The sequence below is a fragment of the Lathyrus oleraceus genome, chromosome 4 (assembly GCF_024323335.1).
Source record: "Lathyrus oleraceus cultivar Zhongwan6 chromosome 4, CAAS_Psat_ZW6_1.0, whole genome shotgun sequence".
Lineage (NCBI taxonomy): Eukaryota > Viridiplantae > Streptophyta > Magnoliopsida > Fabales > Fabaceae > Lathyrus > Lathyrus oleraceus.
In genome coordinates this window covers 21,978,175-22,004,525 of record NC_066582.1, presented here as the reverse complement: position 1 = coordinate 22,004,525, position 26,351 = coordinate 21,978,175, and the positions used below count along the sequence as shown (strand labels likewise).

General features: G+C 32.7%; 1 protein-coding gene across 1 annotated transcript; it reads left to right on the top strand.

The window, feature by feature from the left end:
* The first annotated feature begins 1,382 nt into the window (after positions 1 to 1,382).
* Positions 1,383 to 2,605, top strand: LOC127138507 (uncharacterized). Its single transcript, XM_051064972.1, has one exon. It carries the CDS (start codon positions 1,530 to 1,532, stop codon positions 2,421 to 2,423), a length of 894 nt encoding a protein of 297 aa, XP_050920929.1. The 5' UTR covers positions 1,383 to 1,529; the 3' UTR covers positions 2,424 to 2,605.
* Positions 2,606 to 26,351: the final 23,746 nt, after the last annotated feature.

Genomic DNA, 26,351 nt, shown 5'->3' with positions numbered 1-26,351 from the left:
ATACATATTATGTAAAAATTATGTTGCCACGTTTTTTTTGTAAAACTCTGGTTTTGGGGAAATGTTTATAAAATTGTGTTTTAGGGGAACAATATATTCAACTCCTCTCTTCTAGACCATTATGTACCTATATTTTACCCAATAAGTCATGAATCCAGTCCAACAAATACTCTAGTTATTCTTTGAGGGAGTCATATTCCACTCGATTAGCATGTGGCCTATCGCGTCCTCCCACGATAGGAAGTGGACAGGGCTAGATCACATGTTCACCAAGTGACCTTTGTATATACTACTTGGGTACTAGCCATGTTACTTAAATTTTTGTGAGTTGATGGGTCTTTCCTTTTGGGCATCTATTTAGCCCACAATTCCTAAAGCACGACACATGTAAGGGCGAAGTGATTAAGCTAGAACATTCTAGTCCAATACAATTTTAAATGGACGATAAAGGGTATGAGCGGAGATTAAGGTTGGGTCATCCCCATCACCATTGAACTTTTGTCCCATTGGGAGTAACGGTTAAAAGTGCTTCTATAACTTGTCATCTCACTATAGGGTGAAGAAAAGAGAATGACATACACAAAGATTCCTACAGGGGGTGCAAATGATGTCATATGAATATAATGAAACTTGATTCTTTTTTGTGAGATAATGAACTCAAATATTTGGTTGTTTATCGATGTTCTAGCCGACATCGGGGGTGGTACCTTGAATGAGGTAGAAAAGAATATTTTAGATTTTAGAGAGTGTCTATCTTGATTCTAACAATTGACCCTTTTTTATAGATGGATTTAGGGTTTCCAGAGATCTAGAACCTTCCTTGTAAGGTAGCTGTCAGAATATTAACCATTATGTTATTAATGATTTTTATTCTTTCAAATATTTTGTTTATGTGTATTTTTAGGGTGGAAACTTAAGGCATTCCAAAGGTCTCATAGCCTAATTAAGAACAAGACTTTTTTTATATATACTTATGATTTATTTGAATTGATTTATTTCAACTTATCTTTTAACACAATTTATGTGACAATATAAGAGAAATTCTTAGATACTCTTTGGTTTTAAATGGTTTTAAATGGATATTAATGCTAATTGATTTAAAACTTTAATTTTTTTAAATAAAATAATATTTTTAATAATGTGATATTGAATATTCTCATATTTAAATTTTTTGAAACTTAAATTTTTAAATTTTTTAATTATAGTATACTTAACCGTTAACCTGTACATCAAAGAAACCTTTGCATTGGCTTTTTCCTTTAAAAAAAGTTTAGACCTATGTATTATATTGTTAAATCTTAAATTATTTTGTGAAGGAAATTAAATCCTTAATTAAAACCAAAATAAAGAAGAAAACCAAAAAAACCAAAATAAACATACGTTTTGTAAGATTATTTAATTTACTTTCCCCACCCCACCCCACCACTACTACACCTCCACTTTCCTCAACAAGATCGAAACCTAAACATCACTCACCCATCTTCTTCAACTTCCTCCTCCATGATCCGCCGACACTAGCCTGACTGAGAATGTTCACCGCCGCTGCTATTTGGCGCTGCTTCTCCCCATTCAAGATTCTCTTCAACTCACTCACCATTCTATCCACCAACAAGCTCCTCTTCACAACCCTCTTCATCTTCACCATCCTCCCTCTCTCAACCCTCACTATCTACCAATCCATCGTCACAAAACCACTCACTTCTCAAATCCGCCACCTCGAAGTCCTCGCTCACTTCGCTTCAACCCAATTCGAAGCACGCCATGTTAGACACGAATCTCGAAACGACGCTGTTTTCCTCATCCGTGTTAAAGCCCTTTTCTCTTTCCCTTCTTACATCATCTCCCTCATCTCCACTCTCTCCGCCGTCCACTCCTCTCTCCTCGCCTCCCATAACATCACCCCGACGCTCCACTCCGCCGTCGCCTCCTTCAAACCCAACCTCACGCGCCTTTTCGTAACTTCCATCTTTGTCTACGCTATCCTCTTCGTTTTCTCCTCTTGGCCTCTCTTCTTAACCGCACTCACCGGGTCGAATACTTTCATCTTCTTAATCGGGTCGGGTCTCGAGGTTTACTTGATGGCGGTGTTGAATGTCGGTCTGGTGGTGTCCGTCGCCGAAGATAGATTCGGATGGGATGCTATTAGAGTCGGATCCGGTTTGATGGAGGGAAACCGGGTTTGCGGGTGGATTCTTTCGGGTTTATTTATGTGGGTTTCGAGTTTGATCGGGTTGAAGATCGACGGTAAGGATTCGTTTGAAGATAAAGCGGTTGTGATAGTTTGTTATGGATTTGTGGTGCTATGGAGTTACGTTATAATGACGGTTTTCTATTGTGAGTGTAGAAAACGGCATCCAGTTAAGGAATTTCACCAAATAGAGGAAGAAGATCAAGATCAAGAAAATCAACTTTCTGTATTATAACAATGTACTTTGTTTTTGTTCTTGCTGTGTTGCTCTATCTTTTTGTAGAAATTGTAGATTTGATTTCTTAGTTAAAACTAAGAAGTTTCCTAGTTAGTTGCTTTTTTTTTGTCATACCAATTATTGTATCAAAGAAGTGAAAATGTGGGATAACAAATTAATAATCATGATCTTTGGATGTATATTTTGATTTTTTTTTAAATAATTAGTTTTTTTTTTAAAATTCAAAAATAACCAATAATTAAAAAAAGAACCAAAAAAATCACTTTTAAAAGAGGATGCGTCAGATGAATTGGCGTACCCCCTAAGCATGAAAAGGAGGCGCCAATAGCATTGGCGCATGCATTGGGTTTCTCATGAGGAGGCGTCAATGCTATTGGCGTATGCATTGACCCTCATGAGGAGGGGCCAATGCTCCTGACACCTTAGTGCAATTTGTAGTGTGGGCGTCAATCCCTCTGGCGTCTGTATGTAATGTCATGTGGGCGCCAGCTCTCTTAGCGCATACATTTTATGTTCACTCTGTATAAATGTCACGCCTTGGATGCAATATTTTTCACATAAAATCATCTCCTAATACCATATTTTCTCTAGTTCAGCCATCATCACCTTCAAGTTTCTCTGTTTTAACAATGTATGGATACATTCAAAAACGAAATGCTGATATAATATTTTTCGTCGTTACGACTCCGGTACAGATTCGACTATGGAACACAAATACGTTTGAACGTCTTAATCGGACGTTGTACAGTTGGTAAATTGGAGAGGGTGAAAGGATTAGAAGAATACAATGCCTTATGTCCACGTTCAACCAAAACAGAGAAGTGCGTGAATGAGTGGATATTAAGACCGACCAAGACACTCGTAGGATGGTGCATTACATGTTCAAAATTGTTTTGATGGTTGTAATCGCATAGTTCTTATATTGTAGTTGTTATAATTATTTGTGTTACTGTTTATGTAATGGTACTTTCATCACAAACGTCTAATATGAAATAAATTTAGTTTTTCATATATTGCAATAGAGGTACATGTGAATTTATCTGGTTGTGCTCGTTCCAACACTAGGACAATTATTACGATTGTGACCTAGCTGACTACATGAACTACATAGTCTAACCATTTTGTTCGCCGTATCTATTTCGGTTCGAATCCGGGTGCTGTTTGGTCGACCATTTTTCTTCCTTCGCATAACTTTGTTGTGTCAGACGATGTCCCCTTGATATTCTGGCAAATAATCCTCTTTTGCCACTACGGAAAAACTAATTTTATAAATGAAAGACTGGCGACTTTGTAAACTTCAGATAACAAGTATGATGGATATCTTCGAACCTTTGAGCATGTCGCAATTACATGGGAGCAGGGGGTACGAAGGGCTTGGAACTTTCCGCAGCCGCAACAACCTCTATCTAGTTCGACTGTGTATTGTCCCATCGGCATGCCCTCATTGTGATCCATGGACTTGGCAACACTATACCAATATTTAATGCGGTCAAAGACCGTAACCACGCGTGTGTTTGCTTTGGCAGCTTCACATCTAATGAATTTCATTGAAGCATCACTGAATAACTGTCTAGATTGCAACACTGAACTCCATTTTGAGCGTCTGATTTCAAACAGCGTCCCTAGCCTGAAATATGTTGTCTGCACCAAAGCGGTTATAGGTAGGTTACAGATGCCTTTGAAGACAGGGTTCATTGATTCCACAAGATTTGTTGTCATGCGGCCCCAACGTTGACCGTTGTCGTATGCCCTAGTTCACTTCTCGAATTGAATACTATCGATCCACCGTACTGCATCTTCGTTTGACAATCTTATTTTCTCATGGTAGTGTTTGAAAGAAGGTTCTGATAATGCGTAACCTGCATTGACAACCTTCTTCCGCAACGTCTTATCTTTGATTTCCCGCATGAAATTCTGAGCAATATGTCTAATACATAACACATGCGTCGAAGGAGGATTTTGCCAGCCGTTATCAATATTATCATATGCACTGATGATTGAAGGGTGTCTGTCGGAGATCAAACATAAGTTAGGTTGAGGTGCAACGTGCAATCGAAGATTTCTTAGGAAAAAACTTCATCCCTCAGCAGTCTCCCCTTTAACTAGGGAAAAGGCGATTGGAAAAATGTTGTTGTTCCTATCTTGTGCCACTGCCATCAGTAACGTTCCTTTGTATTTCCCGTACAACCATGTACCATCAATTTGTATAATTGGTTTACAGAAAGAAAAACCTATGATGGATGGTTGATACGCCCAGAAGAGACGGTGAAATATTCCATTTCCAACAACACACGTCCCGTCTGGTGTATACGCGGACAATGTTTCCAACTTGACAATAGTCCAGGGAGCATATTGTTTTAGAGCCAACATGTATTTTGGAAGTTGTTTGTAAGACTCCTCCCAATTGCCAAACACTTTTTCAACAGTCTTTGTCCTAGCTATCCATGTCTTCCTATATGATGGAGTGTACTCGTACTCTGCCCTAATATGCGAGATTATTGTACTCACCTTTAACGACGGATTGTCGCCAATGATAGACAATATTTCATCGCATATTAGCTGAGAGCTTAATTTACGATGATCCTGCATTGGGTTTGTCAGCATGCATGTGTGATCTGGACCCATTGATCCAATCTCCCAAGACTCGCTCCTCTTCCGGTACGAAGCTGACAACCTAAAAAGGCATTGCTCATTCGGACAATAAACTTTATACCTCAATGCGTCAGTTCTGTCAACTCTGAAATCAGCTGATAGTTGCATGTGGAATTTCTTAATGGCTTTTACACATTCCTCTTTTGTGCGAAATGCGTCTCCTTGTTTCAAAGATCCTTGCATTTGCCATAAGGATTGTACCATATATTTGATTAAGGTTCATCAGAACCCAAATTCAACCTTGTCATGTGTTGGGGTGGATAATATACATGACTTGCTGGTATTGACTCCTTTTCCTCATCAACATTCACCATTGAATCAACCATGATCTCAGCTTCTTCCTCTTTATCATCTGGAACATTCACCTCAACTTGTTCGTCATCAGTCTCACAAAACACTTGTGACTGATTAATGAACTGAGACATCTGTTGTTGATGTGGTAATATATACAACTCTATATCGTTGTAACCAGATTGTTCGTAACTGACAAACATATGCCGATCATCGTCATCATCTCGAATCTTCTTCTGATAAAATTTCACCTGGTTTTCTACAAACCAAATCAGATTTTTATAGATGATTTGGCCCACATTACTGCACTGCAATTTCTTTTCTATTCTTTGTTTCAGATGTGAAAAATTGGATCGTCGATTTATTGTAAACCGAGTTACGTCTGTGTTTCAAAAACAAAAACCGAACAACTGATGATCAAATATTTCACCTTCGACATGGGCACTGATCATGTAATGTTGTGTGGAAGACATTTTTAAAAAATCTAAGTTTCTTTACTGAAATTGAATGCATTGCTAAGTTGTTCATCTGTACAGCCTAAATAGCGTAAACATTAAACGCATTGATCACTTGGTTTGTTTGTACAGACTTGACCATGCATGCAGTGAAAAGAGTCCACATGCAGTGACAAGAACGACAAGAACACACATGCGCCCATGGAATATCTGAAGCAAAGAATCTCTAAGCTCTAATATTCCTAACAGGCGCCCATTCCCTAGGCGCCATAAAGCAACATGGGCGCCAATAGGTAGGGCGCCCCTTCAATGTAGTTACACTAAGGCGCCAATAGGAAGGGAACCCATTCCATTTCCTTACTTAGGCGCCAAGAGGACGGACGCCTCTTCCTTGCATGTGAAGAATCACATACATACGCCAAGAGGAATGTCGCCTCTTCCTTGCATGTGATTCTTCACATGCATGCGCCTAAGACAAAGATAAAGGCAAGTCTACTTTTCTCATTACATAGTCTACTTTTGCCATTGCATGCAACCAATCCCATGCTTCATAGGTTGCAAACCTACTAACTCATTCATCTATAAATAGCTTTTCATATCACAATATCAAATCATCTCCAACATCACTCTTCTATAATCTTTCTTTGCCACACTTAAGCTCTGCAACATCAAATCATGTTTTTGTTGACTATGGATGATGAACATAGAGGAACATTCAAGAATATATCGACATTTGTATGTTATTACTCTCTTTTTAGTTATTCCGTTTTTAAGTCGTATACCTTTGTTATCTATGTTTGTATTATGTATTTCTTCTTCTTATTGCATTTCTTACATTTTTGTTATTAGGATCCGAAGCGTTTTAGATGCCATGTACATGAATATGTACCCCACGATTCTTTAATAGAACCATATATTAGAGGATGTGGATTTGGAAATCTCCTCAACGTTGTTTCCTACTCGATGGACTACAAGTTCATTCTTGCATTGTTGGAGCGGTGGAGACCTGAGACCCACATATTTCACCTTCCGATTGGTGAGTGTACTATCACACTTGAGGACGTGTACATGTTGTTGGGTCTCCTTATAGATGGAAAGTCCGTGAATGGTAGAGTTAACCAAGACAACTCTATCTGCAATGAATTATTAGGTGTCCTTTTATTAGACGAAGAAACTAAGGGAGAGACATCTAGTCAAGCAAGGGGGCAAGGTATAAATTTAAAATACCTTAAACAATATTATGCCAATATAGTATTGTCCGAAGATTCAACCGAGTACGAGAAAATAATTAAAGCTCGGTGTTATATTTATTTGGTAATTTTTTGTTTCCAGAAAGTATAGGTAATTCCGTAAATATTATGTATTTACCTTTGTTACACAACATTAATAAGGTAAACACATATAGTTGGGGTGTGAGTTCACACACAAGGGGGGGGGGGGGGGTTAGAAAAACATGGTTTTGAAAAACTTTGTGAATTAAAATAAGAGTTTAAAAACATTTTGAAACTTTTTTTAATAATAAGCATATAAAAATAAAACTTAAATAATAAAATTGCAGAAATGTAGAGGGTTAAAGGAAGGTAGGAACACCAAGAGTTATACAAGTTCAGTCAAGAAACGACTTAGTCTTGTATCCAAGAATTGATCTTGAGAGTATCCAATAAGTTTGAGATCTTTTTGTAGGTAATACTCACAAACCACTTTATACAAGGAAAAATGAAGTTTAAGATGATCTTCCAACCAAATAATAAACTATGGAGTGGAGAGGTGAGCCTTCCTTCCAAACAGAGGGTTAAATAAGTTAGTCTCCTTTCCAAGAGAATCTTGGAGCAGTTAGTCTTCAAGTTTCTAAATAAACTTTTCAAGCTTTTAATATTGGGTTGACCTCAAGAACCTTAAACCTTGGTTTTACCATGGGTTAACCAATAACTTGAGAGATTTTAACACTAGGCTAATCTCGAACCTTATCAAGCTTTTAATAACGGGATAAGATTTAACCATAAACATTGGTTTTACCAGAGCTAACCAAAAACCTATGAAAGATTTTATCACGGACTGAGCCTTCGAACCTAAACAAGGGTTTGATTACACAATCCCCAAACCAAAGCTTTTTATGGGTTTAGCTTCTAACTCAAACAATCCCTAACATGATAAAATGTTCAACCAAGGTATAAACAAAAGTTCATTAGTGAACATACAAATCTACCCTTCCAGAATAACCACTTCTCACTTGTAAAAAGGACTTTCTCGAAAATCACTTCGGCTAAAAACTTAGTGTGAGAAAGTAAAATAAAAATAGAAGTTTAGATAGTGTGTGTGTGTGTGTGTATGTGTGTGTGTGTGTGTTGTGTGTGTGTGTGTGTGTGTGTGTGTGTGTGTGTGTGTGTGGTGTGAAGTATGAAATGAAACTCGGTTATGGATGATTTGAAATGAGGGAAGGTGCATCTATTTTTAGGCTAGAGGTTGGCTCAAAAAGGAAATAACTTTAAAGACATTTTATGACTTACCAATCAATTGGCAACATGTCCCAATCGATTGGTTACCTCTATTGTAATTGATTACCAATTTAAAAATGGAAAGAACAGATAAATAGCCGCTACCCATCATTAAGATGCTGTCATAATCGATTAAGACACATTTTTTAACTCTCCCAATCGATTAAGATAAGGTGTCAATCGATTGGCTAGGACAAAAAAATTGGCCATACCTTTTCAGACAGCTTCCAACTCATTTGGCACGACTTTAAAACATTTTTGAAAATGTTTTCTTCAAAAAAATTAGTTTGAAAAATGTTTTTTTATGTGTGTGTGATTTAACTATGAACTTTTACGAGAACTCCCTTATGCTTTACAAAGTATTCACTCTTACTAATCAAGGTAGGGATTTCTTGTACTTCAAGACTTTTTCGGATGTTTTCTTTCTTGTAGATACTTGCTTGAGTTCACTTTTTGTGAGGCTTGATTTGTATTCCATTTGATTTCTATCATTGGATAGTCAAGTCTATCAAATTCTAATACTTAGGTTTATACATTTATCTGCTTAACTGCTTATACTTGACTTGTCAGAAGACATTAGTTATAATCAACATACATTAGTTGTCATCATCAAAAGTTTTTGTCCTTGTTAAAAGCATGTCACATGAAAAACAAAATCCCACATTCTCCTTTTTTTATGATGAAAACACATCTCTCGGGGGAGGTGGTAAAAGAAAATAACACATATGCATTTGGAGTAATATAACACTACATGTGGGTAGTGTATACTCTACTCTCTATGAGAGTATACTTATCTCCCTTTGTCAAAATAAAAAAAAAAGCGGGTAAAGATGCATTGTGAAAAATAAATATAAAAATAAGGGTAAATAAAGCATTTAGAAAAGGGAATTTTATTTTATTTTATTCATTACTTGAAACTTAAAAGTACAAGAAGGAAAGTTTTTGGAATTAAAAGTGAAAAATGGAAAACATAAGCAGTTAAGAACATAAATAGTTCATCTCATCATCATCATCATCCTCGCTTGAAGCCATTTGTGAGATGAGTTTTTTTTTCTAAGTTCTTTTGATGAGCTTGTGAGTGTTTGCATTCATTTACCTTTTCTCATCACAGATGTCATTAAGGGTGTTTGAGGATAATAGAGGAAGGCCATTATTTCTCCGTTGCCTTGCTCTTCTTGGTGATAGTGAGACAAGTTTCCTTTCTTTAATAGAAAATCCCATTTTGCTTATGACTATTTTTCATATCTTTGTGTACACAATTTTGGTTCTTCTTCTCCGAACTCATAGTCGGTGTAAGTTAGGATTTTCATGATTAGTTCGGTGTATGGTAAGGTGATGTTTTTCCTTTTGCTATCTAGTACATGGTGAAGTACGATATATGCCCAATTTTTCACAACTTGGTTTTCAAAAAACCAAACTGCATGGACGCCTGATTTTTGGATGGTGCTATAGTTACTTTTCCTTAGGAAAAACACATGATTCACTGTGTAGTGAGTCAATCTACTATTTTGGCGAATGAGGCCAATGTTGAATGGAGATATAATTCCAGAAGAGGGATCAATGAGGAGAGAGTGGGAATGAATGTCAAAATTAATTTTTTTACCTTCAAAATACAATTGATCATAATCTTTCTCCATGAAGGGTAGGTTACACACTTGGGAAAAATCTTCAAGAGACAGAGTAATAGGAGTTTCTTAACTTTAGAGATGATGATGCCATCATTGTAGAAGAGATTAATGTAAAACATTCTGACTAATTCAGGGTGCCTATTTTAAGGTTTTTCAAACATAAAGTTCTTCGAACCGGCGAAGTTGAAGGCTTCCATGTAGGAGCAATTCTTGAAGATATCTTCATCCAAGTAGTGAGAGACATATAGTTCCCTATCACCATATTATATGTTAAATTTGTTTTCTAGATCTTGAGAGGAGAATTATTCTAAGAAGTATGAGGATAAAGGTTTGTAGGAACGAGTTCTTTTTTATGCCATTTCAGGTGATGCTGGATGATTGAGAGAGATAATGTATTTCTAATGCAATGCACAAGTGAAGAAATGATGAAATGAGAAGAATGAGAAAGTTACCTCTCTCTATATAGCTTTTGCCTAATTTATTAGAAGGATGTATCAATCAATTGGTAACATTAAAGTTTGCGAGCTAGGCATTGTAAATATTCGTTGTATTAATGACTCACCCAACTAGCCATTGTGGTGAGCTCCAACGTTCAAATTTATGAAATTTCACATGATCTAATTGATTGGATGATAGTGCCAATAGATTTTTTTGACCCATTTTTAGCATATATTATTTTGGAATTTGTGTGTTGCACTCTTGTTAAGCTTATTTGCCCCTCCTTTCTAAAAATACTTGAAACACTCATATTTTGGATTAGAAAATATTTATTTGAGATGAGCAAAAATTAAATTTATTATTTAAAGGGGTTAATCAGAGTTTTCCGATTATTTCAACCTTAAAATAATACCTCTTTCATCAAGAAATCTTGATAAACATTTCCTTAAAGGGAAACACCAATTATGTTACGGGGCATCCTTCTCTACACATTGTTGAATGCGAGAGTTGGTATAAACAACAAAATGATCGAGTCCATTACAGACATATTCATTCAACTAATCACTAGGGATCATAAACCTCAAGATATTGTCAAGAACACTTGCTTTGATCACAATGGTTGATATTTTCCATCATCGTTCATCCTTGGATTAGAGACTTTGTAAAATATGTATACTTAGGAGTATGCGTTTGCTTTGCACAACTCCATTGATAATCTCTTAAAGCTTCAAGCTGCAAAGCATGCCTACAAAATACTAAGTTTTCACCTTTGGTGCCCATATCTTCTTGGGCCTAGGTGAATTAGTTTTAGAAGATATAAGGTTGTTTCCTTTAGATCTCTTAAATTTATAAAAACAGAAAGGTTCTAAATGACTTACCTTTTACAGTGCATGCATTTATAAATAAGACGCTTCTTTTTCTTGTGATGTATATCTTTACTAGATTTCTTATTCTTCTTTAATCCTAGTCCGTTTTTATTTAAGAAAGATCATTGACTTGATAATATCAAGTTAAAAAAAATTTCCCTTGGATAAACTTACCTAGGGTTTCATGCAAATCATTGACTTTCTTTTTTAAAGAGACACAAGTCTCACATGTTTCTCCCGAGTTTCTAATTTTATTTATTTCTATATTGAATGATTTATTGATTTCCTCAAGATACTTTAAAGATTCCTTAAGAGCTAACTTGTGTTATTTTAGTTTATCATTTTATTTAATTAGTTGAGCTCTCATTCTAAACATTTGTTCGTAAGATGGGTTAGGTAATCGAACAATATATTCCTTGTATTAAAGATATTTCATCTTCTTCATAACATTTTCTCAGACATGAGATTTGTTCATTTGATGTTGAATATTCTGAAGTTTGTTTAACTACTTAGTAATTTTTTCTAAGGACTGCACTAGAGTTGTATAATAAGAGTATGATGAAGATGATCATTATTTGTTTTCCAAGCTTGTGCCTACATATTTTAGTAATTGAATTAGATCCTTCCATTTCTCTATAATTTCCTTCTTATTTGATTTTTCTTGAAATTCATGAAGCCCCCCCCCCCCCCCCCCCCCCCCCCCCCCCCCCCCCCCCCCCCCCCCCCCCCCATTTTGATTTAAGAATTGAATTTGAACTCTTAGAAATCGTCTAGGCACAAATGTTCCAATATGATTTCTAACATTTCTAAATTTTGAAAAACATTTTTAAGTGGTATATTCATCTTCTTCGTCTCGTGTGTTCATCTTCTCTTGTTCGATACTCGAAGAAACTCCAGATGTCATTTAAAGAGTGTCCCACATTTCCTTGACGGTATTGCATTATTGAACACAGTAAAATTTACTATCATTTAAAGACATTGTTATAAAGCTCTTGATTTTAAAATATATTTCATATCTTCTCCTTTCTTCTTTGGTCCAAAGATAATCTGATTTATCTACTCCTTTCTTCTTCTCTTGCGTGGTTTTAAAAAACATGGTTTTGAAGAACTTTGAGAATTAAAATCAGAGTTAAACTTTTTTTTGAAAGTTGTTTTAATAATAAGTAACAAAAAATAAATTTGCATAATATAAATTATGGAAATGTAAAGAGTTAAGTCAAGAATCTTCCTTCCAAACGGAGGATCAAAGTGGTTAGTCTCATTTCCATGAGAATCTTAGAGTGGTTAGTCTTCAAGCTTCTAAATAAACTTTGCAAGCTTTTAATATTGGGCCGAACTCACAAACCTTAAACCTTGGTTTTACCACGGGACAACCAATAAATTGATTAACACCGGGCTAATATCAAACCTTATCAAGCTTTTAATATCGGGCTAAACTTTAACCTTAAGCCTTGGTTTTATCACGGGCTAACCAAGAATCTATGAAAGTTTTTATCATGGGTTGAACCTTCAAACCTAAACAAGGGTTTGATCACACAATCCCCAAAGCAAAGCTTTTTACGGGTTTAGCTTCTAAGCCAAACAATTCCTAATATAATAAAATATTCAACCAAGGTATAAAAAAAAGTTCCTTTGATGAAATCACAAATCCACCCTTCCAGAATTATAACTTCTCACTTGCAAAAATGGCTTTCTCAAAAAGTAGTTCGGCTAAAATCTTAGTGAGAGAAAGTAAAATAAAAATAAAATTATATATATATATATATATATATATATATATATATATATATATATATATATAATATATATATAATATATATTATATATATATATATATATATATATATATATATATATATATATATATATAGAGAGAGAGAGAGAGAGAGAGAGAGAGAGAGAGAGAGAGAGAGAGAGAGAGAAGTATGAAATGAAACTCAATTCTAGATGATTTGAAATGAGGGAAGAGACCTCTATTTATAGGCTAGAGGTGGACTCAAAAAGGAAATAACTTTAAAAATATTTTATGACTTGCCAATCGTTTGATAACATGTCCCAATAGATTGGTCACCTCCATTGTAATCGATTACCTAGCTAAAATGGAAATGATGGATATCTAATTGTTACGCATCATTAAAATGTTGTCCTAATCGATTCATATTTTTGAACTCTCTCAGTTGAATGAGATAAGGTGTCAATCGATTGGCTAAGAAAAAAATTATCCAGACCTTTTCAGACATCTTCCACCTCATCTGGAACGACTTTAAGACATTTTTGAAAATGTTTTTTTGAGAAAAATCAGTTTGAAATGTTTTGTCTGTGTGTGTGATTTAGCTATGTACTTTTAGGAGAACACTCTTATGCTTTACAAAGCATTCACCCAGACTGGTCAATATAGGGCTTTCTTGTACTTCAAGACTTTGTCAGATGCTTTCTTTCTTGTAGACACTTGCTTGAGTCAACTTGAGATGTGGCTTGAGTTGTATTCCATTTTATTGTCATCATCAGATAAATAAAGTCCATCAAAACTTAATACTTAGGTTTGCATCTTTATCTGCTTAATCGCTTATACTTGACTTGTTAGAAGAAAATAGTTTTCAGCAATAAATATTAGTTGTCATCATGAAACGTTGTTACCCCTGTTTAAAGCATATAATCTTGAAAACAAGGTTCAACGATGTGTTACCATTTTACAAGCTTCTAATGGAATAAGCAACATTCGAGTGGGCACCAGAATGTGACACCGCATTCGCGAATCTCAAAAAAATTATTACTAAAACCACATGTGCTAGTTCGACCTGACGACAGGGAACCCTTTTTCGTCTACCTCTTGGTCTATCTCGAAGTACTAGGAGTCATCTTGATAATTGAAAAAATTCCCCATCTCAAGATTCAGTTTATTTCATAAAACATATACTTTTCAAACAAGATTTAGCAAGAATAATTACGAAGTGGACCGTGGAACTTTCATAGGTTGACATATTGTATGAACCAATGAAAGCCCTTAAAGCTCAAGTGTTCACATGCTTCATCTTTTAAACTATTACTAGTGAACCGGATTCATCGACCATGTAGATGATGTTTGTGGATGGTTCATCAGTTGTAAAAGGAAGTGGTGTCGTACTTCTTTTAGAAAATGACCACGACGTCAGGATTAAGGTCACAATTATATTTGAATTCTCCATTATAAACAATCAAGAAGAGTATAAAGCATGCTTAGATAGTTTAAGAATGGCATTTGAGATGGGATTAAAGGAAGTAACAATCAAGTATCATTCACAATTGGCCACATCATAGGCCTGAGGAGAGTACCGAGGCAAATATATGATCATGCAAAAATACTTATCAAAGGAACAAACCACCATGGTGGCGTTTCAGAAGGAGGAAATCCATCACATCATAAAGGAACATAATTTCAAAGAAGACCTTCCGTATAAATTAGTTAGTTCTAAGACCCCCTGATGCAACAAGACAATTGTATATGAAACGTTGTTGAACCCTAACCTAAATTAAGGTATAAACACCATCGAGGAAAAGGAAGAACTACCTTCAAGTTGGATAACATCCATAGTAATATACATAGCAATAAAGACGATGCCTAAAGATAAGAAAGAAGCATAAAGAATCAAGAGAAATTCATACTCATACTCTCTCATGAATGTCGCCTCTATTGGATGTGGTTTCATTAGCCCATGTATGACTAAAGAGGGCGAAATAGAAGTTTTGGAAGAAATTCCTGAAGGTTGGACTGAGGCACAACATTGGCAAAAATCACATGCCACAACATCTTGAGTCGTCATAAGCGAGGCCACTTTAAAGAAAAATATGGAATTAACGTATAAAAAAGTTGTTCCCAGGGCTTTCGTCCCAGAAGACCTTGTTATGAGAAGATAAAATATTGCCTACAAAAATGCTTCAAGTGTAAAGCTTTTATAAATTAGGAGGGATTATACATGGTCGTCACAAGTTTAGGAAATGAAACCTACATCATAAAACCATCATCAGAGAAGCGATTCCACAGACACGAAACGCAATAAAGCTCAAGGTGTTTTATTGATAGTTAACACTTTAATATTGTAAGGCTCGAATTCAATTAATAAAACCCCATTATTTAAATATCTTTATTTCTCTTTGTCTTTACTTTGCCATACATTTGCCATACAAATACAAGGGACATAATAGCTAAACATGTTTCCCAAAGAAACAAAGAAGAAAACTATGAATGAAAGCCACAATGATGGCATACATAAGAGCCTCTCGCAAACCGGTTAGCCACCATCACAATGAACAACACGTATAAGAGATCCATCCTTCCATGAGTCATAAAACAAGGAAAGGGTAGAATATATCCACCCTCGTGCGAGAATATCCTTGCAAATAGATACACACATTACAATAAGCAAGAGAAATAATATAGTACTTATATGATACAAAATATAGTCATGAGAAATTCAACAGTATGATATTTAAAGTTAGAAATAAAGGTTGAGATATAATCCACAACTCACGAAGAAAATGATGGAGAATCAGCAGGAGTGATTACCAATTTCCCTTCAACAATATACTTCTCAAGGATGGTCTATACAACATTCAAACAACCTCAGGATTGAGAAAAACAACTTTTTGAACCACATTTTCAAAAAAACCTTGAGAAACAACCAATACATTATCAATCAGAACAACCTAGTCCCTCCACATTCAATTTAACATTATATGATTCCTTAACTTATAATTTGGCATCATTCGATTTAATCATAATTTAAACCGTTACGTTGAATGGAAACAAAAATTCAAAAACAAATTGTAACACTAAGAAAAGATGCTTTTAGAATTGATTTTCTTCGTATCGGAAGAATCATTCCAAAAGAATTCTACACTACTATTTTTGACAAAATGCGCACACAAAAAAACAACGAGAATATATATAGAGTTACATTACTTATATTTTGGAACAAAAATGAAGTTGATAGTTTGATTGTGTATTAAAAAATCAAATTTTGAAAGAAAATTATACTTTTGAGACTTTTAGATAGTGTATTGAAAAAATTTAAGTATAAACTCATATGTTTCGTGTGGCTTAAGATTTTTGGACTTGAGTATGATCCTAATTGAGTGCAATCAAGCTCTAGTTCCATGCAGAAAGCAAATTTCCATCAAATACACAACTAGAGCCAGTGGCGGAACTGAGGGGGGACGTGGGAAGGCCACGACCATCCCTCAACTTTTTTTTTTTAATTCATATATATTAAATTACTAAAACATCCTTATTTTAAATTAAAATTAATTTTTATTTTTTGTTTTTCATTCAAAATTAGGTTAAAATACAGATAAGGTAAAAAACTCATACCTTTCCTTTCTTTCTCATATGGGTTTGCTACCGGCACCGGAATCGGAACAGATTAAAGTGATCGGCATCTAACAGGTAAAAAACTTTATTCATTCTTCTTTTATAAAAAGTAACAAATTAAAGTGATTGCTTGATTTGTGTTTTTGAGATTTTTAGGGTTCTTCTTTCTTGATGTGTTAAAATAATCTATATGAGGTTTATTAAGCCAATTCATAATACTGTAATTTACAAATATAGTTATACATTGTAATAAGGTTTATTTAATCATTGTTGCTGTTATAATTTTTAATAGTGAAGTTACCGATATTTGAAAACGGATTAAAGTTGATTAATTAAGTTTATTAATTTTTTTTTTTTTAATTTTTATGTTCTCTAAATTGATTTTTGGATCTGATATGATATTAAAGGAAGAGTAAAGATAAATAATAGGAAAATTGATTCTTTTTTCAAAAGGAAAGCATGTGAAATTGAAAGAGAAGAGAGAGATGAAGAAATTATAATCTCGACATCCGAATCTGAAACAGTTCTTGAGAATCCAACAATTGAAGAGCATCATGGTTTTGAAAATTCTTTGGAACGCGATCCTGAAAAGCGTCCTCCGATTTGGCAATATCCACCAAATCAAGTGGATGCAATACGAAGAGCTTATCTAAAATGGGGTCCATATCAAATTCATTTAGAAACTATCCTTTGTCTGCTAACGAGGATCATCCGAGAAGGTTTCAACATACTTGGTTTAGCATATTTCCATCATGGTTAGAATATTCACCATCTGAAGATGCCGCATATTCCTTACCATGTTACCTTTTTAGCAAAAAACTAAGTGGACGTCCCAGATCACTTGTCTTTATTTCTATGGGTTTTAGAAATTGGAAGAAAGTTAGGAATGGAAAACATTGTTCCTTTCTTAAACACATAGGGAAGGATCCTTGCTCACCACACAACAATGCAATAAAAGCTTGTCAAGACTTGTTGAATCAAGATGGTCATATTAGAAATGTTATTCAAGTGCAAAGTTCAAGTCAAAGAATGAATAATCGGTTACGACTCAAGACTTCAATTGACATTGTTCGTTGGTTAACACTACAAGCTTGTGTTTTTAGGGGTCACGACGAAAGTAGCAAATCAAGAAATCAAGGTAACTTTCTTGAGTTATTGAAACTTTTCGCATCCTACAATGATGAAGTTGCAAAAGTTGTGTTGGAAAATGCTCCACAAAATTGCAAGTATACTTCACATCAAATTCAAAAAGAGCTCTTGCAAATTCTTTCTAGTAGGGTGAAAAAGAGTATTCGTGAGGAAATTGGTGATTCCAAATTTTGTATCATTGTTGATGAAGCTCGTGATGAGTCAAAAAAGGAACAAATGGCTCTTGTATTAAGATTTGTTGATAAAGTTGGTTTAATACAAAAGAGATTTTTTGATGTGGCACATGTTAAAGACACCACATCTTTAACTCTTAAGGAAGCAATATGTGATATAATTTCTCGACATAACCTTGATGCTTCTAACATTCGTGGCCAAGGGTATGATGGTGCTAGCAATATGAGAGGAGAATGGAATGGTTTACAAGCCCTCTTTATGAAGGATTATCCTTATACATACTATGTTCATTGTTTTGCTCATCGATTGCAACTTGCATTAGTTACATCATCAAGAGAAGTCAAACATGTTCATAATTTTTTTGAGAAGTTGATCTTTGTTGTGAATGTTGTTTGTTCTTCTACAAAGCGTCATGATGAGTTACAAGCTGCCCAATTAGAAGAAATTGCTTATTTGTTAGAGATTGATGAGATTGTAACTGGTAAAGGTGCAAATCAAGTTGGTACATTGAAACGAGCTAGAGATACTCGTTGGGGATCACATTACGATTCAATTTCTAGCTTGATAAATTGCAAATCAAGGTGCAACTTGTTTAGTTTTAAAAAAAATTGCAAAAGATAGAGGGAGTTATGCTACACATGGGGATGCAGATAGTTGTTACAATTACTTGAAGGCATTTGATTTTATATTTATTTTGCACTTAATGAAAGAAATCATGAGAATAACAGATATGCTTTGTCAAGCCTTACAAAAAAAATCAAGATGTAGTTAATGTTATGAACTTGGTTCGTTCAACAAAACATCTTATTCAAGGTTTGAGAGAAAATGGTTGAGATATATTGTTTACTAAAATGGTATCTTTTTGTGAAAATCATGGTATTGAGATTCCTGATCTTAATGATGTTCATTCAACAACAAGATTTGGACGCTCTCGTCTTGAAGAGAATCAAGTCACAATTCAACATTACTTTAAAGTTGAAATCTTTTTCACTACCATTGACAAACAGCTACAAGAGTTGAATAGCAGATTCAGTGAGCAGACAATGGATTTGTTAACTCTTTCTTGTTCTTTATCTCCTAAGGATGGATATAAAGCTTTTAGCATTGATACTGTTTGTTCTTTAGTTGAAAAATATTATCCTATGGATTTTAGTGATCAAGAGAAGAATAATTTGCAATTTCAACTCCAACATTTTCTATTTGTTGCTCGTCAAGCATCAAACTTGAATAATTTATCAACTATTCAAGAACTATGTTCATGTTTGGTTGCATCTGGACAGACTGAAACTTACTTCTTGATTGATAGACTACTTCGTCTTATCATGACTCTTCCCGTTTCTACGGCCACAACTGAGAGGTCTTTTTCAGCAATGAAAATTATTAAGACTAAGTTGAGAAACAAGATGGATGATGGGTTTCTTGGAGATAGCATGACAGTATATATTGAAAGGGAGATTAGTGCAAACATTAGTTCGGAGTCAATTATTGACGATTTCAAGTCACTCAGAACGCGTAAAGCATTACTTTAAGGTAGTTTTAAGTCATATAATTTAAATTTTTAGTAATTAACTTTGTATTTATTTTAACTTTAATATTTTATTTAAAATACTATTTACATTTTATTTATAATATTTATTTTACGTTAGCGGTCATCCCAATTTTTTTTATCTGACTCCGCCACTTATTAAAGCATCATATTCTACACATCATTACCAACAAAAAAAAATCACACGTTTAATAGACTATATAAAAAGGAAACAAGTATTTAATTTATTTATCAAACTTTAATTACACACAATTTAATTTTAATTATACTGCTTCATAATCCTAAATGTGTGACAACATGTTTGTCTTACTGCTAAGGATCATGGTCTATATAGAAACAAGTATGCAACATAAAGAGAAGCTATTCTCCTTTTCTTTTTTTCATCCCTCACTTACACGTAACACTCCTACCTTTTTTTTATAATAATAAAGTAAAAGTTTAATTAAAAAAGAACGAAAAAAATTGGTAGTACAATAAAAAAATTTGATATAAATAATTTTTTTTGGTAGTGTATAAAAAACCAAACAAAAAATTATAAGGACATAAAGGTACCAGGTGTAAGTGTGTGTGTGTGGGGACTGTCCTAAAAACTCTTCAAGTATCACTGAAACCATAACTCGATAATTTATCCTGCCACTCCTCAAATTTAATCTTGCACCCCAATGAGCAATACATTTACTGTTATGTCGTTACGTAATAATTCCAGATATTTTAAAGTACACGTAATAACCTGATTTTTCAAAAGGTTACCGTATTAGTAATTACTTGAGATTTTTAACAAAAATATATATATATATATATATATATATAATTATATATATATATATATATATATATATATATATATATATATATATATACACAAAAAGTGTTACAATATCAATACAAATAAATTATGTTGACTTTCTAACTTCATCGTCACATTGCGTTATACGTTCCGCATATGTTGTTTTCCATGCTATTGCATCTTTACTACAGTTTTCTTTCTATCGGTCAGTGACGGGAGACAATGAACAATCAAGTTTCAACTTCACTTGAATCCAATAACTGTTGTTAAAAAAATCAATTGAATTAATTTTGTGTCTACTGCAGCTATGCATGGAGATATCACTAATGGGAAGAAAGTGATGGTAAGGTTCATGAACAACGATACTAATATAACATTGTATCTAGAAGCAACATGACAACGAACCCTCAACATACTCCAACTAGGAAGAATCATGGTGCACATCACTCTCTTAACCTTTTTCTCTCTTCTTAATTCCCTTTGTTTGCTTGTACTTCATGGGTGGTAGATACATGGAAGTTGTGGATGGATGTGTTAGTTCCTGAACTTTTTTCTTCACCACCATTTAGCCTACAATATTCAATGTACTGGAATACTTCTTCAACTCTTCACACTTTTCTTCTAAATCCAGTTGTGTCCCAATATCTTCTTGAGTGATCTCATGCTCTTCAATGTTTAATTTCTTCGAAAAACACATGGATGATTCTAACAAAACAAACTCATTTTGTATTGGAAGACCTGCAAGTTGACACGCACAAGGTAACTCATGTGTTGCTCTAGTGAATCAATCACATGCATCTTTGTCAGAACCAACAAATTCTATCCTTTCTAACTCATTTCTAACATGATATATACCCTGTCTTGAAATAAAGCCACGCAATATGGAGTAAAATGAAGTGTTATACCAAATCTCAATGTTGGTAATACTTTTTGGAAATGATACTCTGGTTGAACTTAGTTGTAACTTTAACATGATGTTCACAACATCCCAACTTTTACATAAATCTCCAAGGCCGGTTGTTAACATGTTTTTTAGTCTCAAGTGAGCCAACTCAACCTTTAAAAAATTAAATAGAAAAATATATCATTATTTGATAATTAGTAATATAGTGTATTCAAAGTCACATTGTTGTACATGTTCGTTGTCGTGTTCCCTAGATGAGTAACTCTATTAGTCCATGCAACAATAAACCTTTTTTTGTAGGGTGTCAATCATGTTTCGTGCACATATTGAACAAATAAAGGAATATCAGTACATACAATCTCAAAATGCTTCAAGTGTTCCACAAACTTAAACTTCCTATTCGAATACATGATGTTTCATAGATCCATAACATGCTACTGCCTATGTGATTCGACATACTTCTTACACTTCATACTAATATATATTTTTTAAATATGGAAAAGACACAACATATGAGTTATGTTTGGGAACACAACTTCCATGGCATCTATCAACGCCAGTTTCAGGTTTGTCACCAAAATCTTCGGTAGTAGCTCCTCGAAAGCAAACAACTCTTTTAGCTTCTCTAGTGCCCATGTGAAGTTTTCCTCCTTTCATGTTCTATATAGAAAAAATCAACCTAAAACGTCAATTCCGTGGATATAACACCAATGATCTCAAGTAGTGGTAGCCGGTACCTATTTATTTTATATATATAATAAATAATGAACAACTTTCAACTCATACTAATATAAATGAAATTTTACATTATTGGGGGATGCAATACCTGTTTATTTTGTATGTACAATAAAAATTAACTTCAAATGAAACATGTTCAACAACTTCACTAAATTAGAATGTCTCCAAAAGTTATCAATCACAACATTTGAATCTTCCATGTTTCTGATCCAGTACATGTATTTCTCTTCATGAATAAGACTTAGCAGATGTTGCATTTCAGTCAACAAACATATCTTGCTCTTCTTGTATGTATATCTTATCTTATACACCTGGGTAATGTAACACCCCAAAATTTTAAGATATTTAAATTATAAATATTTGTCTCAATAACTTTTATGAATTGTTATTTATTAGATGAGTTATTTTATGCGTAAGAAATTTAAATAAATTTTTAAACCATCAAGTTTATTAAATTAGTATCCGTTGTGTTTATTTATTCATGAGATGAAAAATATGAATTCTACAACAATTGACTTTTATTTAAATTCAAAGTTATCTACTATATATATTTTATTATTTTATTCAGAGTGGTGATACAATATTTTTTCCTAACATAATACATTATTTGATGAGTTATTATATTATGATAAGTTAATTTAATTATATTAAAAATATGTTTTTTTTTCTCAAAATGATTTATTTGTACTTGAAATTAGAATTATTAGAATTATTTTACAAATGGTTAATTTAGTAAAACACCCTTTATTTTATTTAAGTAGAAGTACATAATTTAGTTTAATTAATTAGTGAGAATCACATATTTTAATCACTTAGAATAGTTAATTTAGTGTGAATTGCATATCTCTATTTTTATTGAATAAGTAAAATCCATGTTTTATTCATTTATTTAAATTAGTCAATTTAGTGTGAATATGATAAATAAATAATCAAATTATTCACAAGTTTAAGGGAAAACAAATAATTTAAAACTTAAGAATATATATGTTATTGTTAGTAGCATTTCATAAGTTATGTCTGAATTAATATATTCAATAGGTCTAAAATAAAATAATATGTGTCTTATTATTTCCTAATTTAAGTTTGAAGGAATTAATTAGTGCATATGCTATTATTATATGAATTATGAACGGACAATTATGAGGGGGAAAAACAAAAGGATATATAACATGTATATAGAAAAGTAACGTGAAACATCATATGAGTGAGAATGATCAATTCTTAGATATATGCGTTATGATCGTTAGGAATTGAATAGTTAGAATAAAGTAATATTGAATTAATTTAATGAAATGGTACTATACACATTCCACTATCATAAAATTTATAATTAATTGATTAGTTTTCTCTAGTGCTTCTTTTACTATGAGCCACTCATATTCCTCTTCTTTCCCAAATTTATAATTAATCGATTAGTTTTCTCTAGTGCTTCTTATAAATACTCACAAACTCATCTCATATATCACATGCGAAATGAAAAGAAAAATTACACAAATAAAATCATTACACTCTTTTTACTACCACCTATCTTGCACATTTCTAAGTTGCGGAAATTCTTAATAAAATAGAGTACTAAGCACTTCATCGTTTAAAATTAGAAAGCACACAAGGTAAGGGTTTTTTCCCATACACTCCTTCTACGTAAGATTATGTTGTGAGATGATATTAGAATCTTTGTCAAATTAAAGTAATAATAATAATACATTTACAAACAAATAAAAAATGTAATAAAATAATAATACTTTATGATTTCATTAATACATGTAGATTTTATTGTTAATTATGGTTTAAATTAATCATTATATTTAACTTTATTTTATTATGATATTATTATACTTTATTTGTATGAATCAATTTAATAATAAGAGTGTTATAAATTTTAGCATAATATAATAAAAATGCAAATATTAAATCTCCTTACCAAATGATATAGTGAATTCTATGATCTAAATTATTTTATTAGTGTTACGATATTACTATCATTATTGTTATTATTTAGTCACTAAATTTCTACTATGTATCTTTTGAAACTTTCCCTATGTAAATACTCTTTTTACCTTAATGTGTGCACTTTTTCTATTTTTTATTTCCGTCGATGATTGACATACTAGGAAAATATTATATAATATTATCTAAGTCAAAGTATCATTTTTGTAAATAAAAAGGAAATAGATAGCATTATAAAGAAACAAAATAAATAAGTATAAAGAAAATATCTAAGATCTATTTATATTCATGGCAAAGATAAGATAACTAATATAATCACTTTATTTTATATATATTGGTATGGTTAGGCACGGTATTGATCTTTGTGAAATAAGTTATATTTTCCTTTTGCTTTGTAAAAAATATATGTCAAGAAGATTAATTTATGATACTTTGTGATCACATGTGTGATTTGTCGGAAATGATTTTATTATATTATATGGACATACATCATATAGGATATGTATAGATATGTCACTGTGTTATGCTTTTGTGGCAAATTGACGTTTTCCGGCCTTTGTGGCAGTAGCCTTCGTGGCAAGAATGATACTTTTCGGCCTTTGTGGTAGTTTTTTCATTGAAATGAGTTTTATATTGACGCTTTTCGGCATTTGTGTCAGAAGCCTTTCTGGTAGTTTTCCCATTGAAATGAGTTTTATATTGACGCTTTTCGATCTTTGTGGCAGAAGACTGTGTGACAGTTTTCCCATTGGAATGAGTTTTATTTATCCGAATTATAGTCACATTGCATTTCATATGACATAAAAAATAGTCATCTTTTAGATAAAAGAACTAATAATTATATTTTGAATTGATGAAGTTTTGTTATTATTTTATGACATTTTTTTATGGTGAGTATGAATCAGTATGGATAAGGAAATTGACCCTTTACAGTTATGATTTCAGGTACCGAAGGAAAAATGAATTATTGAATATGTTTCTTGAAGCATGCACGGGGGAAAGTATGGTTTTTGTAATTTTAGTATTTTATGTAATAAATAAATCATTGTGACACACTATTTTATTATTATTTTTATAGTAATTATTTCAACACTAAATAAATAATTTTTTTAAAACTATTATAAATATTCTACTTTATAAGTATTTCATTTTTGAAAAAAAAAAGCAACTGCAAAATTTTAGTAAATAAAGTTTGAAGAAATATCTTGGATAAAAATCCAGGATGTTACAGATTTGAGGTTTTCTGGATCTCTATCTTCAGAAGCAATAATTATGTATCTGAGAGTTATATCGTATTTTGTTATGTCATTAACAAGTTGTGTTTCATCATCTTTTAAACTACCTAATACGTCATGGCCATCTAAGTCTTTAGCTAGTTTATGATTGTGAAACCCAAATCTAACCATAACCTTTCAACCGCAACCGTTTGACACAAATCTCTACATAAATTGACATTTAACTTTCATATTATAACTTTCATTAGAAGAGTTCTTCTTTTTGTAGTTTCCTCCTCTCTCACATCCCATGATTAATTTTTCTTTCCTTCTTCTGATCTCATGTTGTTTACCAACACGCCAGCTTGGAAGAAAAATATCTATCATTTACAACATATACAAAATAAATAATCAATGTCAGAGATACTGAAAATCTATTAAGTATTGAACAAGTTAAAAACAAAATATGAAAGTAAAACATACAACGTCAATAATGAAAAACCATCCGGATCTGGACCGCATAAATGAAGCATTCTGAACTACTAGATTTTTTATACTAGGCTAAAAATCTGGTATAATGAAAATTTCAAAATATCTAAAAAAAATTTATCTATACCGAATTTTTTGAAATATTCTTTAGAGAATATAGGTTTCTCCATAAATACTAATTTTTTTCTTCAAAAAATCTAGTATAAATGTATCAAATTTTTAAATAAAATGCGGTAAAATACAACAAATTTCCAGAAAATTATGGAGTTTTCGAAAATATATGGTAAAAATACAATAATTTTTCAAAAAGTATCAGGTTTTTCAAAAATATGTGATAAAAATGCAATAAACTCCTTAAAAATACCAATTTTTCAAAAAATTCGATACAAACTCATACTCTTTTCTAAAATATATGATAAATTGCATAAATTCTATCTTTTTCAAAAAAATTGATACTGAGTTTATCTACCTAACTATTAGAATTTTCATTTTTTTTATGAGTTCTCTAAAGCGATTTTTTCTAAATGTCAATGATGGAAAGTGTATTTTTACCATTATAAAATAAGGGTAATGTTAACTTGTGTCCCAAGGACACAAGTTAAGAGATAAATATAATAACAAATTATTGAAAATTGTGCCTTAAATTTAATACAATTTTATAATTAATATTTTTATTATTTTTTTCAATATAAATTTTCTATTTGTGGAATTTTTAACGTAGGTACAAGTTAACATTACCCACAAAATAATCGAGTGACCGATTAAATTTATGGAATGTAGGATTAATTCTCCAATAACTCTAATG